The sequence below is a fragment of the Peromyscus leucopus genome, chromosome 10 (assembly GCF_004664715.2).
Source record: "Peromyscus leucopus breed LL Stock chromosome 10, UCI_PerLeu_2.1, whole genome shotgun sequence".
NCBI classification, from domain to species: domain Eukaryota; kingdom Metazoa; phylum Chordata; class Mammalia; order Rodentia; family Cricetidae; genus Peromyscus; species Peromyscus leucopus.
Window position 1 is genome coordinate 3,212,491 of NC_051071.1, and position 16,010 is coordinate 3,228,500.

General features: G+C 47.9%; 1 protein-coding gene across 3 annotated transcripts; it reads left to right on the forward strand.

Annotated features, from left to right (window-relative positions):
* Positions 1–29: 29 nt before the first annotated feature.
* On the forward strand, positions 30–15,317 carry Lyar (Ly1 antibody reactive). 3 transcript variants are annotated; one of them, XM_028882367.1, is made up of 9 exons: positions 30–184; positions 4,088–4,260; positions 5,037–5,151; positions 6,823–6,930; positions 7,019–7,102; positions 11,144–11,567; positions 11,835–11,924; positions 14,191–14,276; positions 15,009–15,317. In XM_028882367.1, exons 2-9 carry the CDS (start codon positions 4,139–4,141, stop codon positions 15,141–15,143), a joined length of 1,164 nt encoding a protein of 387 aa, XP_028738200.1. In that variant the 5' UTR covers positions 30–184; positions 4,088–4,138; the 3' UTR covers positions 15,144–15,317. The 3 variants fall into 3 exon arrangements, with proteins under 3 accessions (XP_028738200.1, XP_037064790.1, XP_028738201.1); XM_037208895.1 differs by having other exon boundaries at positions 45–184; positions 7,019–7,129; positions 15,009–15,310; XM_028882368.2 differs by lacking the exons at positions 6,823–6,930; positions 7,019–7,102 and having other exon boundaries at positions 45–184; positions 15,009–15,310.
* The last annotated feature ends 693 nt before the right edge of the window (positions 15,318–16,010 follow it).

The window sequence follows — 16,010 nt, forward strand, 5'->3', positions numbered from 1 at the left end:
GCTTCCGGCGCCGTCACTTCCGTCCGGGGCGTGGCCGCGACGCGCATGCGCATTGGCGCGCGCCGGCCGGGCGTGAGTTCGACGCGGGCGAGCTGGGAGAGCCAGTGGCCGCGCTGCGCTGGGCTGCGGCGGCTCCACGTGCTCCCGGCAGCCGGTTGAGACCGTTGGCAGAGTCTGCTGAGAGGTAAGGGCGGCGGCTTGGAGCCCGGGGCCTGGAAGGAGGGCAATGGCGGCGTGGCCGCCTTCCTTGCGGACCCGCTCGCGGGCAAAGGCTGGAGTCCTGAGCTCCGAGAGAAATTGCGTCCCGGTTTTTAGTCCGAGAGGCTGTCGGGGCCGGCCAGATGGCATGGTTGGTCCCCACAGCACAGGGCTGCAGATCTGCTGCCTGATGGGGAGAAGGTTCTTCTTCCTGAGGAGGGCCCTGAGGGCTCCGATAGCACAGAGGACCAAAGACCTAAGAAGGGCGCGCGAATCCCCAAATCTCCAACTAGCTACAAGCTACTTAACTCTGTTGTGCTTGGCTCCACGTCTGTACAGAAGGGATGCTAGAGAACCTGACTTGGGGTGTGTGTGACGATTACAGGGGTAGAGAGCTTGACATATAGTAGTTGCTCAGAAAATGTCAGGATTTTCCTGCAGCAACTAACGCCTAGGAGAGAGAGGTGAGAGGGGTGTGTGTTGCCTGCAAGCCTAACTTCTAGCCATTGAGGGCCTAGGACACGGGTTTGCTCAAATTGTGCCAGACTCCTGGTGTGTCTACCATAGTACCTGACACATGTAGTTATTCAGGTGAGGCTGTAGTGGGGAGGCTCGAACCGCAAGGCAGAAGCATAGCTTGGATTCTTTGAGCTTCGGTGGAAACAGGTACCTGACTCATGGTCTTCCCCCAGGTCCCAGGAAGGTAGAGAGATGTATGTTTGTCTTTTTTGGTCTTGCACTGGACTTGTGATTTCTGGGAGTTCTCCTGGAAGGGGCTTATGTCTAGTATAGTGCGTTGAGTTCCTATTCTTTTTGTTTGTTTGTTTTTTGAGACAGGGTTTCTCTGTGTAACAGCCCTGGATGTCTTGGAACTTGCTTTGTAGCCCAGGCTGGTCTCGAACTCACAGAGATCCTCCTCCCTCTGCCTCCCAAGTGCTGGGATTAAAGACGTGCACCACCACCGCCCGGCTGAGTCCCTATTTCATAGATAGGGAGAATTTGAAGTTTAAAGGGAGCAGTGTCTTGCTCACTGGATCTTGTGCTACACGGATTTGCCAGCCTGGCCTTTAAGATGTGCTGTTTTTAGGGCAAATCTAGTCAGTGTGTGGGCATAAGTTTAAAAGTATGCTAAGAATGGGGAGGTAATCCGGTCTGTAAAATGCTTGCCACGCAAGCATGAGGAACTGAATCCTCTTGCCCAGAACCCAGGTTAAAAAGCAAGGCATGGGCCGGGCAGTGGTGGCGCACGCCTTTAATCCCAGCACTTAGGAGGCAGAGGCAGGGAGATCTCTGTGAGTTCAAGGCCAGCCTGGTCTACAGAGCAAGTTCCAGGACAGGCTCCAAAGCTACACAGAGAAACCCTGTCTCAGAAAAAAGAGGGGGGTGTGGTGGGGTGGGCAACTCCTGAAGTTGACCTCTGGCTTTGCCAGGTACCTCTTGGTCACAGCATTTATTTAGCACAGCACTGGAAACCTCACAGGACATTGCTGGCTTCACTTACCCAGGGTTCCGTTGGTAGTTTGTAGCCTCCACACTTGTGATGCTGTTAGGCCTGGACTAAGACTAATATCCTGCTGGACGGTCAGTTGAGCTGGCTTTTGTGATGTGAGCCTTAGCATTCCTTGTAGTATGTGCTGCATACGCCTCATAAACGGAAGATATTTTCCCCAGATTGGATGTGCTGCACAGCCAAGGTGACCCTTGGGGCTGGGTTGTCCTCCCTGGATCATGAATAAGCTCCTTACAGATCTTATCTCATTAGCCTAGCAGGTGGACACACTGTTTCCCCTTTCATATCAGGTGGATAGAAAAGCAGTCGAGTGTGGCTCCAGACTGATGTTTCAGTTGGACATATGACCTGATTCCAGCCTTCCCCAGAGTTGGTGTTCACGCTGTGCCCTGACCGTAGGGACCTGTTCTGTATAGGTGCTGTAAGCATACTTTTTGGCACACCACTTTTGTCACTTCCTCTATCTTGTTTCCAGTGCTCTTTGGGGCCTTTCATTCTGGTCTTTCCCAACCAACAGACCCATGGCTCTCAGGGTTTGCTGCTCGATCCTCCCTTGGCCAGAAACAGCAGTCCTCGGTGGCGGAGGTTGGAGGGGTGTTTTCTTCGTCAGCCTCATTGTGGAAGTGCTTTCTGGTGTGTGTGTGTGTGTGTGTGTGTGTGTGTGTGTGTGTGTGTGTGTGTGTCCTTTAGCTAATTGCAGCAGCTGCTCCCTGTGCTGTGGTGGCAGTCCATCTCTTAGTATCTAATCAGCGACTTTTGTCTTGTTCTTACATAAATGTGTAAGAGTGTCCAGTCTAGGTGACACCTGAGGTCGGCTCTTGTTCCCGAGTTTTCTCACCTATGCAGCAGAACTGCTGCCTTTGCTGTCTGGCAAACAAACAAACAAAAACAACAAAAAAAAACCCTCCATCTATCTGCCTTGTGCACAGTGATGGTAAGCATCTCAGAAGCCAGGCTGTGGGAAACATTAAACATGGTCCCAGCTCCCTGAGCAGTGACTGTCACATGTCTTTACAAAAACCAGGCCAGACAACATTACTTGCGTGGCCTAGAGTGGTCCTGTCTGGTTCATTTGACCGTTGGTGCCAGGCTGTAGCTGTCCACATGCCTTCCCTTGCTGATCAGCTCTGTTGGAAAGCCAAGGAGGGAGGCACATTGGTGTCCAGGACCTGCAGTTTGTACCTAGTGAATAAGATGCACCAGTGTCTCAACAGTGCCCCACAAGGCAGGGGGACTTTGTTCACCTGGGTGTACATTTCCATTCAGGGCTCAATGGAAGAAAATAGTCCTTCCTGTTCTTGCTTTGGCATGACCTCACTAGCACTGGTGTGGGTGGGGGTTGGAATGGGTGGTTCATGCTTGAGAATTCACTGTAAACCAAGTGCAGCTTGTTGGTGCTGAGGAGTTCTTACAAGAAACCGAGAAGCAAGTCCTGTGTGTTCACTTGCTCCTCAGCTTCATTTTACACTGAGGGAGGAGGGTTCTGGGTTCAGCAGCTCTCAGTATTTGGACTTAACAAAGCCCATTTTAGTAAGAACAGCACTGTTCTCTTCGAGTCCAGTGATTAAAAGGCTATGTAAGCATGGAAAGTTACCGTGGCATTTGTAGCACTTTAAAAGCCTGTTTGCAGAGTACAGTAGCATGCATGCAGCATGAACTGGCTCTGTGTGTGTGTGTGTGTGTGTGTGTGTGTGTGTGTGTGTGTGTGTGTGTGCGCGCAGATGCCCTCTGTGCTGGGTGCACTTAGGGAGGCTGGCACACCTGGGTTTGGGAGGACTTTTCTTCCTGCCTGATGCGCATAAGCCCTAATGGAAAGTGTTCGTTTGTCCCTGTCCACTGAGGCCAAGAGGATGTCTTCAGTTTATTTGTGACTCCATCACCGTGCATGTGGGAATCATTTTTAGTCTTCATTGGAATTGTTCTTTAGCTTCTCCGCCTGCTGAGCTCCAATGCTTACTGCCTTGCTTTGTTGCTGCTGCAGTCGCAGTAACAATCTGCACTGCACACCTGCACTGTGGCGCTCGTCACCTCTTTGATTTTGTACATTTTATGTAGGGGGAGGGGTGCTTAAGATCATTAGTGAAAGCTTTATCTGTGCTGCCAATGCCAATCTGTCAGGTTTAAATCCTTTTACGGTGTCCTGGGCAAGTTCCTTACTCCCTGTGTCTCTGAGTAAGCTTGTTGCGAAGGCTCAGTACATTAGCTCCTGAGCATAGTTCCTGGCCTGTGCTGAACACTGAGGGTTTTTCTGACACTGGTAATAGGGTACTTCTCCAAGATTATGGGTAAGCTCTGAGCCTGCTCTTTTTACTGTGGAATTCATGTATTGGGAGGAGTTTCAGCTTATTATAATTACCTTTATCTTGTTTTGGTTTTTAGGGCAAGAGTTCAAACCTGTCTCAGATAGAATATTTAACCATTTAACCAAAAATGGTATTTTTTACATGCAATGCATGCGGTGAATCAGTGAAGAAAGTACAGGTGGAAAAGCACGTATCTGTCTGCAGAAACTGTGAATGTCTTTCCTGCATCGACTGTGGGAAAGATTTCTGGTAAGTTCTGATCATTCCTGAAGATCCGAGTATAGAAGTCCAGACCCCACCAGACTTGGGAAAATAGAGGGGTGAAATGAGGACAGAGACCAAGAAAGAGGCCTCTGGTCTGCTGACTAAACTTGGCGTGACTCTTCAGGGAGCGCCATTTCATTTTCAGGACTTGTTGAAGTGAAGACCAAAGGGCTGACAGGGTCCTCTTGGTTAGAGAATCTGGGGCAAGCAAGGTGGCTCAGTGGGGTTTAAAGTGCCCGCCCTACAAGCTTGACCACCTGAGTTCCATTCTCAGGACCCAAGGTGGAAGAGATAAATGACTCCCCCGTATTGTCCTCTGGGTACTCGGTGTCACTTAGTATGCATACAGTTTTGGGAGCACATAGTTTATAGCTCAATGGCAGATATCTTGTCTGGTATGTATGAGGCCCTAGATTCAGTTCCCAGCACCATCAAGTTTAAAAAAAAAAAGTCTTTAGAGAAAATGTGATCACTCAGCTTCCTGGCTGGCATTTTGCTTCCACTAGCCAATGCAAGGAAGTGAGCACTCAGAATAAGGGACTTAGTGGGCGTGTATGGGGGAGGGGGTGGTACTTTGTTATGGTTCTGTCAGCTCCCATTGCTTTGAAGAAGGCATCAAATAAGCAGAATAATGAGGGTAAGAATTAGGCTGTGTGCGCAGATGGCCGGGTGTGGAAAGTCACAAACGGTAAGCAGTGTGCTGTCTTTGGGTGCCACTTGCACATTGTCAGCCTAGTGATGAGACTTGGGTCTCTCTGCAGGGGCGATGACTACAAAAGCCACGTGAAGTGCATCAGTGAAGGTCAGAAGTACGGAGGCAAAGACTACGAAGCCAAGACGCACAAAGGTGACGCAAAGCAGCAGGCGTGGATTCAGGTAAGGGTCTCTCTCCAGCCTGTCACTTCCCACGCCTGCTTCCTTCTGGGGGTTCGGTGAGAGGTGTCACTTGTGCAGACAAGCCCCAGTGACAGCATGCCTTCGGGTGGAGCAGAAGTGTCAGAACACTTGAGAAAGATAAAACTGTGCTCTGTTTATCTTTGGCTGATGTGTGTACAGATGGCGCTCACAGTATCCGAGGGTTCCTGCTAACTTTCTTTTGGCTGTAAACTGAGACTGAAGCGTGTAGAGGTGCCCTCCCTGTGGTAGAGACCTTACAGTTTAAGCTGTGTCAGCCTGTCACTTCTGAACAAAGTAAACGATTTAACAAGTGTAAGGAATTTTCTAGTTAAATAAAGTGAAAATATGTACCCAAGTGCTGAGCTCCAACTTGAAAGAAGGCGAGATCGCTGGACAGATGTCACCTTTGTGGAGACTGCATTTTCTTGAAAATCAAATTACTAGTTCCCCTATTGAATGGCAGAGTGTGAGTGTGAACTTGGGGTGTTGGCTTCTCTGAAGGTGCGTCTCCTAACATGACCTCATGAAGGGCTTAGAGCAGCTGCAGAAACCTTTAAGATGTGTATAGTGCCGTCAGGATGGCTCAGCCAGGATACAGGTGCTGGCCACCAAGTCCGCTAGCCTGAATTTAATCCTCAGGACTCACATAGTAGGAGAGAAGTGATGGATACAAGTTGTCCTCTGACCTCCACACAGCCCCTTTCCCCATTGAGCCATCCTGCTGACCCTTAATGCTGTCTATCTGGTGTCATGTGTAAGAAATCATTACCAGATTAGTTATCTAGAAAGTTTTTTTCCTAAGATTTTATAAGTTTAGATCTTTGATCCATTTGGGGTTATGTTTATGTAACATAGGTAAGAGTCCAATTTCCGTGTGAGGATCCACTATTTCTAGAAGGGGGTCCATTCTTCCATGGACTGGTCTTGACATCCTTGTCAAAAACCCTTTGACTATATCCTCGGGGGCTTATTCCTGCTTTTTCCAGCGGTCTTTGTGGCAGTACCACACTCTTTGGATCATTGTGTTTTTGTAGTGAGTTTTGAATTAAAAAAAAAAAAAACAAAAAAACCTTTTATTTTTCAAGATTATTTTTGTCCTTTGGAGTCCCTCGGGGTTCCATGTGAATTAGAGCACACATACAGCTGGACTTTGCCAGGACTTTCAGGTTGGCATCTTAATGTGGTCTCAGTCCATGAGATTAATGCCCTCTTTGGTTCTTGTAACAGTGTGTTTAGTTCATAATTCTCTTTGGTTGTGGCTTTTCTAATTAGTCTGTTCCTTATGTTATATTGGAAATGGAATCTCCTACTGTTCACAGTTGAGTTGTTTTTGTTGGTGTATAAAAATGCAGCTTGCCTTTTAAGAACTGATTGTGTATTCTGCAGCTCTGCTGAACGAGGTGTTAGTTCTGACTGGTTGCCTCCTTCAAATACTGCCTGTGGATATTTGACCTGATTTTGTCCCTTCTGTTAGAAAGGCTTTGGCTTCTTTTTCTTGCCCAATAACATTGGCCAGGATTTCAGTGCTGTGTGGAACTGGGGAATTTTTGTCATTACACATAGATGTAAATACAGAATCTTGGTTTCGAAGGTAAGAGCCCCTTGGCCATGCCAATATGTCAGTTGTTTATTTTCTTCTTTTTCTAATAGAAAATTAATGAATTAATAAAGAAACCCAATGTCAGCCCTAAGGTTCGAGAACTTTTGCAGCAAATCAGTGCTTTTGACAATGTTCCCAGAAAAAAGGCAAAGTTTCAGGTATGGATTTAAATGATGTTCCCAAACCCGGGTGTGGCCCATCAGTGACCTGTCAGAGGGGACAGTGGCTTTCTCTTTGTGTCTGCAGAACTGGATGAGGAACAGCCTGAAAGTGCACAGCGACTCTGTTCTGGAGCAGGTGTGGAACATCTTCTCCGAAGCGTCCAGCAGTGTGAGTCCACTCCACTTTGCAGTTGCGGTATGACAGGCAGCTGGGAATAACGGAATGGTGTGCTGTGTTGGAGGTTGAGAGGGCATTTCCACAGAGCCTCTGCTCTCTCCTTGATGGGCAGCAATGAGCTGGGAGCACCTGGTGTGCAGAGGCAGCCATTCGGCCTGTATGCGTTGCAGTGGACCAATCTTTGGAATGATTGGCACAGCCCAGGGCTGTGTGAATGGGAGTGGTCTGGGATTTGATGTCTGGCTGATCTGATTCTGGACTCAGCTGTGCTCTGTGTGTTTGATCATGGTCACATTATTTAGCCTCAGATCCTCAGTTTCCTAATCTAAAACATCCGTGCTGTCATACACTTTTTATTTATTCCTTACTTATTGCAGACCTCAAATGTCTAGGAGTGACTTGGTTCTGTGAAAGAAATTTATAAACAGGCTAAGGGCATCCCATCTTGCAGCCAGAGTGTGGGGCCCCAGACTCTGCATGTTAATGGTGTTCCTGTGGGTATTTATAAATAGTGGATGGTCAGTCAGCCTGAGCCTGCTTCTGCTACAGGGAGAGCATTTGCACCATTAACCACCTATTGGTGAAAGTGATTGGGCAGAGAGCCCCCGGGTGTGGACCATGGGAATGGGACTTGGCTTGCTATTCTTCACCGAAGTTGTTGGTTCCATTGTCCATTTCCAGCTACCCACGTACATCCTGTTTGGGCGCTTTGCTTGGTGGTTTGTAAACAGGAGGATGCTCTGACGAGTCAGTGCTTGCTGCACAGGCATGACGACCTGACTTTGGGTCCCCGGTGTTCACGTACAAGCTTGGCATGGCGGTACTTGTCTGTAATCCTGGCGATGAGGAGGCAGAGAGGTGGATCCCAAGGACTTGTTAGCCAATCTGTCTAGCCTAAAGAAACAGCTTCAGGCTCTGTGAGAGACCCTGACTCAAAACATAGGGTGGAAAGTGGCTTTAAAAGATACCTGATGTTGACTTCTGGCTTCCACACATACACACACAAGCCAGTGTTCCTGTATCTGTGCACACACAAAAAGGGAAAGTTAGTTTGAGCGGCAAAGTGAGATCAAAAGGAAACTCACCATTATGGTATATCTTGCACTTGTCTCACAAGCACACAGAATGGACCATTGAAATCTTAAAACCGTTTATCATTTAATGGACATGAATGTGACATATAATTTTAAAAGGTTGTTTGTTATTTTCACAACAAATTCAAAGATTTGAAATTGCTTAGTTCAGATGTGGGATTTTGACTTTTTTCTAGTTCTCTGGAATTCATAAACTTTTGAAAAAATTGAAGAAAATGAGCAGTCAACTCCTGCTGTGTTCCGATAGCTAAGCAGTGGCTGGTTCCAGCAGCCACCCCCCTCTGCCCAGTGACTGTCTACAGAACCAAAGGGCCTCTGGCTTGCTGTAGCCGTGGCTTAGGCATGTCCTCTCACTGCAGGTGTAGCAGGAGTGGGGGTTTCTATTTCTGGTGTACAGCTTCTCCCGTGAGTTAGCAGCGGTGCCATGGCCACAGCCATCATCAGGTGATGCCCTGCCTCAGTGGAGCTAGTGTGGTGGAAACAGCAGTGGATGAGGGGTTACATAGAAGCCAAGTCTTAGCGCTGTGAAGGGCAAAAAGCATGGGCAGAGAGGAAAGGGGGTGAAGAAAAGGCGAAAGAGTTGGGCAAGGCATCGCTCCGGAGCAGGAACTTCTGTGTGTTCCATCCTGCGGCCGTGCGCTGGTTTGACCCCAGCTGGAGACTGGGGCTAAGCTCAGTGGAAGGGGAGTGGAAGGCGCTGGCACTCTGGTCCCGTGTTCCAGTTTGAGTATTGAATGTCCCCAAAGGCCCACGTGTTAAAGGCTCATCCTCAGCTTCTGGCACTATTGGGAGGTGTGGAGCTTTTAGCAAGGACCCAAGTGGGTCCTGGTCAGAGGAAGTTAGGACATTGAGGACATGCCTTTGAAGGGGGTGTTGAGATCTCAGCCTCTTCCTTGTTCTCGTTGCTTTCTGATTCATGACATGAGTGGTTTACACTGCCGTGCCCTTGCCTGAGACCCAAAGCTTTTCAGTCTTGGATAGGAACCTTCAGAATCATCAGCTGAGATAAATGTTTTCTAAGCTAGTCACCTCAGATGTTCATTATCTCAGTGGGGAGCTGGCTAATACATTTTAATAACTTAGCAGAAGAAGACAGTCATAGGAAAAGGGTGAAGGATGTCTCCCATTCCTCCTCCTGGGTCTGTTTCTGTATTCTCGTTAAGTCTCTTTTCCCCAGGAGCCTTGTCAGCTTCTGAGAAATCCTCAGCAGTTAGTTGGTCTGCTTCCCGGTGCAGTCCTCCCAGGCACTGAGTTAGTGCAGCAAGTGAAGGCCGGTTTGCCTTCAGTTTGGCATTGCAGAGAGGACTGACTGGGTAACTTATCCCATGTCATTTGAAAGTGGCTGAGGAGTGGAACTTGCTGTCATGCTTGTGGGTGCCTCAGCCCAGGCTTCAGCACCTGAGGCAGCCACATCCCTCCCTCTGCAGAGGCCCACAGCTCACAGCCGTTCAGTGCCTGTCCTCATACATCTTGAGAGATCAAGGTAGGAATGTAGCAGAAAGGGGACCTGTTCGCAAGGGCCCTGCTGCCCATTCTTCCTGAGTACAGAAGGAGGCAGGAAGTCTGTTTCAGCACAGTGCATGCAATGCCTTGGATTTCTGGGCTACAGTGACTCAGGCCGGGCTCTTTGTGAAGGAAAGAGGCTTGGTTGGCTCACACTTTTGGAGGTTGGAAGTCTAAAATGAGGTGGTTCCATCTGTTCAGCTTCTGGCAGACACAGGTAGTGTGTGATGGGAGCATTTTGGGAAGTGGTGACATGGTTGGCAGGAAGCTAACAAGGTTCAGGGTAGGTTTGGTCTTGACTCACTGAGGGCAGCATCCCTGATAACCCAACCTTCAGTGCCTGCCCCATGAGAGGCACTCAGACCCTAGCAGATTTTACTGCCTATTCTTCCCGCTGGCAGCTGTCCATGTCCATGCTGAGGGTGGCCATCTCATCTGGAGAAGGGTGATGTGCAGTGCCTTTGTTTGTACTCATTCACAGAACGCTTACCTGCATTGTGTCTGCTGCACTACACACAGCCATACTCTGTCTCACAGTGACTCAGCCACAAACGGCAGTTACACGTGCTTTGTCCTACAGATGAAGCAGTAGCTCCTGGGTACCTGCTACCTACAGCTCCCTGACACTGTAGTTGGCTTTTTGGTGTTTGGGTTTTTTGTTGTTGTTGTTGTTTTTTCCACTCTTTTACCCTTTGTTCTTTGGGGGCCTGCCACCCAGCTCCCAAATAAAACACATGGGCATTTATTATTACTTATAAATGCCTGGCCTTAGCTTGGCTTGTTTCTAGTGAGCTTTTCTTAACTTAAATTATCCCATCTACCTTTTGCTTCTGGGCTTTTACCTTTTCTATTTCTGTATATCTCTTCTTTCTTATTCCGTGGCGGACTGTGTGGCTGGCCCCTCATCCCTCCTCCTTTTCTTGCTCCTCTCTTCTCTCTTTCTCCTATTTATTCTCTCTGCCTGCCTGCCCTGCCTATCCTTTCTCCTGCCTTGCTATTGACTGTTCAGCTCTTTATTAGACCATCAGGTGTTTTAGACAGACAAAGTAACACAGCTTTACAGAGTTAAACAAATGTAACGTAAAAGAATGCAACACATCTTTGCATCATTAAACAAATATTCCATAGCATAAGCAAATGTAACACATCTTCAACTAATATTCCACAACATGACACCCCACACCTGGCTGTTGTGTCCTCCTCTAGATGAAGGGCGACAGTGAGCCAGAATCACAGTCTGGCTTCCTTTCACCTTTAATATCATGAGAACAGGTTCCAGAGTGGGCTGGGAGCTGGGGGTGTTGGCTGCTGTTGTTCCTTTTGTACTTGCATTGCTAAATCTTAGCTGTTGGTGTCCCAGTCATAAGCAGTATAGTTTGGACAGTAGGCGTGGCCAGACCACATCCTTAGATAATTCTTGTTTTTGCTTCATCAGGAGCAAGATCAGCAGCCACCCAGCCACGTGGCCAAGCCACCTGCAGAGATCCCCACGAAGATTCCGTCTGTGAAAACAAATGGCACCACGGAAGAACAAGGAGAGGCAAAGAAGAATAAAAGAGAAAGGAAGGAGGAGCGACAGAAGAACAGGAAGAAAGAGAAGAAGGAGCTGAAGTCAGAAAACCACCAGGAAAACCTCAAGGGCCAGAAGCCGAAGAAGCGCAAGAAGGGCCAGGAGGCTGGACATGAGGCTGGTGGGGAGGAGACCACTGAGGCCAACGGCCCACCAGAAAAGAAGAGGGCCCGGGGTGGGCAGGCCTCAGAAGAGGATGCAGATGGAAACGGGGGCCCTGGGGAAGATGCTGATGAGGGGCAGGCCAAGATGGGGGCAGGAAAACAGAAGCGGCGAAAACACTCAGAAGGTGTGTGCTCAGCCCGCCGCACACTGAGTTCTCGGTGGGGCTGTGAGTTGGGGTACAGGGAAATGTGTTAGGCCTCACATTCTGGACCAGGCAGGGAGAAGGGCAGAAGCTGTAGGGGTCCAGCTGACCTCACCTGTCAGCCTTCTCTTGCTCATCTTCAGCAAGCATATAACAGAACCTGCAGACTGAGGTCCGGGGAGGGAACTGGCATGCTGGTGCTGAGCTTTTGTACCCGGAAGCAGCTGAACCTTTTTGCTTCTCTCACAGTTGAGTCCAATTACAAGAAGAAAAAGATGAAGTCTCCAGGACAGCCTGAGGAGGGAGAGGCCGAGGAGGACCATGAGGTTCCAACGAAAGGTACCACTCCCCGCGTTTATCCTATGTGGGTAGGGAAAAGATGATCCTGCCAGAGGCAGGCAGGCACTTCCCTTCAGGGTCACGCCCGTCAGAAGCACAGCTAAGAATTTTAAAGCGAACCCAGTGCTCCAGGCCTACGGGTTGGTACCACGGTGCCTCTGTCCTCTCTTAAGGAAAAAGGAGAGTCTGAGTAGAAAACAGAAATGTTGGCCAGTGTTTCGTTACTGTAACAAACAAATATCTGAGATGATCAAACTATAAAATCAGTAATTTTGACTCATGGTCACTAGTCCTATGATTTAGGGTCTGTGGTAGGGCCTTGCTGCTCAAAAGGCCGAAAAGGGAAAAAAAAGAGACTCAGATCCCACAGCCTCTTGAAGGTCAGTTCTGCAATGACCCAAAGACTCACTAGGGTCCCACATAGTCAGGGTTCCAAGCTGGGCTCCAGTCTTTAGGGGGCACTCCGGATCCAAACCACAGCGATATATTGTCTTTAGTTGGCAGGGAGCCCAGTGTGGGTTTCCCAGGCTTGTTCCCTTCCCGCCTTCCCTGTCTGCCCCGTCTGCCTTGTCTAGCTTCTCCTCCTGTAGAGATGTCTTGAGGTCTAGGCAGTTGTTAGCCGTCCCCTCTCTGCCTCTGGGTCTGTTCCTAGTATTTCCTTGCGTGAAGCTCCATGGCCACCTCCCAACCCCATTAAGCTCTCCATATATGTACTGTCAGAATCCAAGACCACGGGCTCCTCTTAAAAGTTCTGTGAAGTGGCAAACCCGTACCCTCTGTATAGACTCCCACCCTCTCCTGCCAGCAGAAATGAGCCAGATGGGAGATGGAGCCATGGGAGGAGCTTAACCAGATCTCTCGAAGCCTTTCTCTGACTGTAGACTGAAGGCTTTTACGGATTAAGTTGTTTCTTTTCTTACTGGCCTTTTGTCCCTTTTCTGGTTGGATTTGGGGTTTTTGTTCTCTCACTATTATAATTTTGAGACTTCTTTATATATCGTATATGTATGTATTATATCTATATATTTGTTTTGTTTTATTTTTGAGACAGTTTCTCTGTGTAGCCCTGGCTGTCCTGGAACTCATTCTGTAGACCAGGCTGGCCTTGAACTCACAGGGATCTGCCTGCTTCTGCCTCTTAAAGGCGTGTGCCACCATACCCAGCTCCCCCTGCCCTGCCCCCACCTCCAATTAAGGCTTGAAAGGAATGGGACCTTGTCTGTGCTAAGCAAACAGTCCATCACTGAGCTTCATCCATGACCTCTCCTATTATTTTGGGACAAAAGTATCACCAAAGTTGTCCAGGCAGGCCTTGACCTTACTCTGTACCCCAGGCTAGCTGGCCTTGAATTTGTGATCCTCCTGCCTAGCCCCCCTAGTTGGGATTACAGGCCTGTGTCCACAGCCTACTTCCTACTTACCTGGCTTTCTCTCCAGACCTTAAGGTGGTGGGTATTCCTGCTGCCAGGTAGAGCAAGGAAGTCAAAGTCCCCTCCTTCTTTTCACTGCCAAAGCGGGTTCCCCCTTGTGGCCTCTCCCACCACCATGGATAAAAGTTCAGATTTTTTTGTTCATTTATGACACTGTCTCTGTCCCTGCCACGGCCTTCAGAAGGCAGGATTCTGGCCCCCAACTCAACCTTGGCCAGCAGTGGTCAATGGTTAAACACAGGCTGTGGCACTAGCCTAGGGTTAATGATTGTGCTGTCAGTGTTGGTGATAGGCCAGGCCTCCCCTTTCTCTGCTCCTTTGCTGAATCTGTGGGTGTGGACTGGACTGGCTTGTACCTGATGGCCTTCTAGGTCACTGGCTTTCTTGACTCCACATCTAGACTATGGAGCAGACAGAGCCTGCCCCATGGCAGGCCCTGAGACAATGCCAGTCTGTCTCTCACCACCTTTCCATGTTGTCTTAGGTTTGCTGAGTCTGGCATTCAGCTATGGGCCTAGCAGGAAAAGCAAGAGCAGGCTTAGGTGCTTAGCTGTATCTAATGCACCCCACTGTCTCTGTGGATGCCCAGCTCAATGTTGCTGTTGATCCTTTCTCCCAGGAGGTTGTCCCTACCATGATGCTTGAGGGACCATCTCTCCACACTGAGTACATAGTTGGTCCCTAGAGGTCCCCATTACTGGTGAAGAGTTTGGGTGTCTTGTTCATTGGAGAGTCATGTTATTTCCCAGGAAGCACACAACTGTGAAAACATTTTTTTCTTTGCCCTTCGGGTGACAAGACAAAAAAGGCCTTATGCATCATTCTTTGCATTGCAGGTAAATTCAACTGGAAGGGGACCATTAAAGCCGTTCTGAAGCAGGCTCCAGACAATGAGATCTCAGTCAAAAAGTTAAAGAAAAAGGTACATCCTGAAACAAAAATAAGGCATGGAACAGCTGGGGAGGGGTTATTTCTAAAAGTATATGTGTGTTGTTTAACCTGAAACACTGAGACAGACAGACAGACATTCAGAGCTGCTCACGTGTGCAACTAGAACAAGCCCATCCATCCTGCAGCCACGCCATGGTGGCTCTCTGACTGTCTAAAGACTGCATGCAGTGGCCTACAGTTGACTGTACTGGAAATGACAAGAAGTGATTTTTCCAGGCACTTTGCTCTCTCTGATGTAAATGATTGCTGGTGCTTTTTCCAAAAAAAGTTTTATTGTGTTATTTACTAGTTTGTGTGTGTGTGTGTGTGTTATTTGTGTGTGTGCGCATAAATGTGGAGGTCAGAGTACAGCTTGTAGGAATATGTTTTCTCCTTTCACCATTTTGGGCCCTGGGGATTGAACTAAGTCATCAGGCTTGCAAGGCAAGTCCCTTCCATTGAGCCATCTTGCCAGCCCCTCCTTCTTTTTGATTCTGTAGTGCTGTGTGACATGCAGTTGTGTATGCACCTGGGCAGCTGCTGGGTCTCCACAAGCAGGGCAGGCTTGTGTGACCAGCTTCTGGGTTTCTTTTATCTTGTAATGTTGACCTACATCTGGACCTTTTTCCATATACTTCATGCCCAAAGAAGCCTTGATAGGTAGATTTGCCAAGCACATCTACGACATGGCCTCCCCACCTGACATCTGTTTCTTTTTGTAAAGGTTATAGCTCAGTACCATGCAGTGACGAGCGACCATCACATGTCAGAGGAAGAGCTTCTGGCCATCTTCAACAAGAAAATTAGCAAGAACCCCACTTTTAAGGTGCTGAAGGACAGAGTCAAGCTTCTGAAGTGAGCGCTCCATTGCTTCACACACTACTGACTGCTTCCCTCTACTGTTTGTAAAATGTGTAATGAACTGTAACAGCCTGAATTTTGCTTTCTGAAACTGTATTTTTAAGTTAAGGAAAAAATATATTTTTGTTAAAACTTTTATGAAAAATAAAATATATTCTTCTCGAATTCTGTATCAATAGTAAAAAATTCATGTACTTGAAGAAAATTGCCAGAGTCCAGCTCCGGATGAGGGCAGGGTCTGAAGATGGGTGGATGCAAGAGCCTCGACAGGAGGAATCAGACACGGGACATTTCTTAGTTTCGTTTTAGGAGAGATGGTCAGAGGAAGCACATCTCAGTGTGGCTTGTCCTACTCTGACAACCTGTATCTCTCACAGGCTTTATTTATACAGAATTTAGTGAGCAGGGATACATTATGATGTTTCAAAACAGATCTTAACATTTTTGGTTTTGGACATGTATTTCACTTCCTTTTGCTCATCTTTTTGTCATCATTAATAAACTATGACAGAACAGAGTTATCATTTCCAGTCATTTTCCCCTCAAGTTTTGACATCATTAATAAACAGTTATCATTCTTATTCATTAACTTCATAACCCAATTTTAAGAATCTAGAAGCATATGACAGCTGGTTCTTTGGCTGGTAGCTTTGGTTGCTTCAAGGATACTAGACCAAAACAAAATCTTCAAGTCACCCTGGGCCTATTGCCATGTCCCAAGTAGTGTATTATTAACTCTTAGTGATCAGAGTGCCCAGGAAAAGTCCTCAGGCCAAAGCTACTGCAGTTATTATTCAAATTCTGGCACAATATAATGTTCACATATCTTTACAGAATTTGCCTATATGTCTGATCCTGCTATTCT

Coding starts and splice junctions, on each gene's coding strand:
- Lyar (XM_037208895.1), top strand. CDS start 4,139: ATGGTATTTTTTACATGCAATGCATGCGGTGAATCAGTGAAGAAAGTA. Junction 7,130..11,143: donor CACTCCACTTTGCAGTTGCG/GTATGACAGGCA, acceptor TTGCTTCATCAG/GAGCAAGATCAGCAGCCACC. Junction 11,925..14,190: donor CCATGAGGTTCCAACGAAAG/GTACCACTCCCC, acceptor TTTGCATTGCAG/GTAAATTCAACTGGAAGGGG.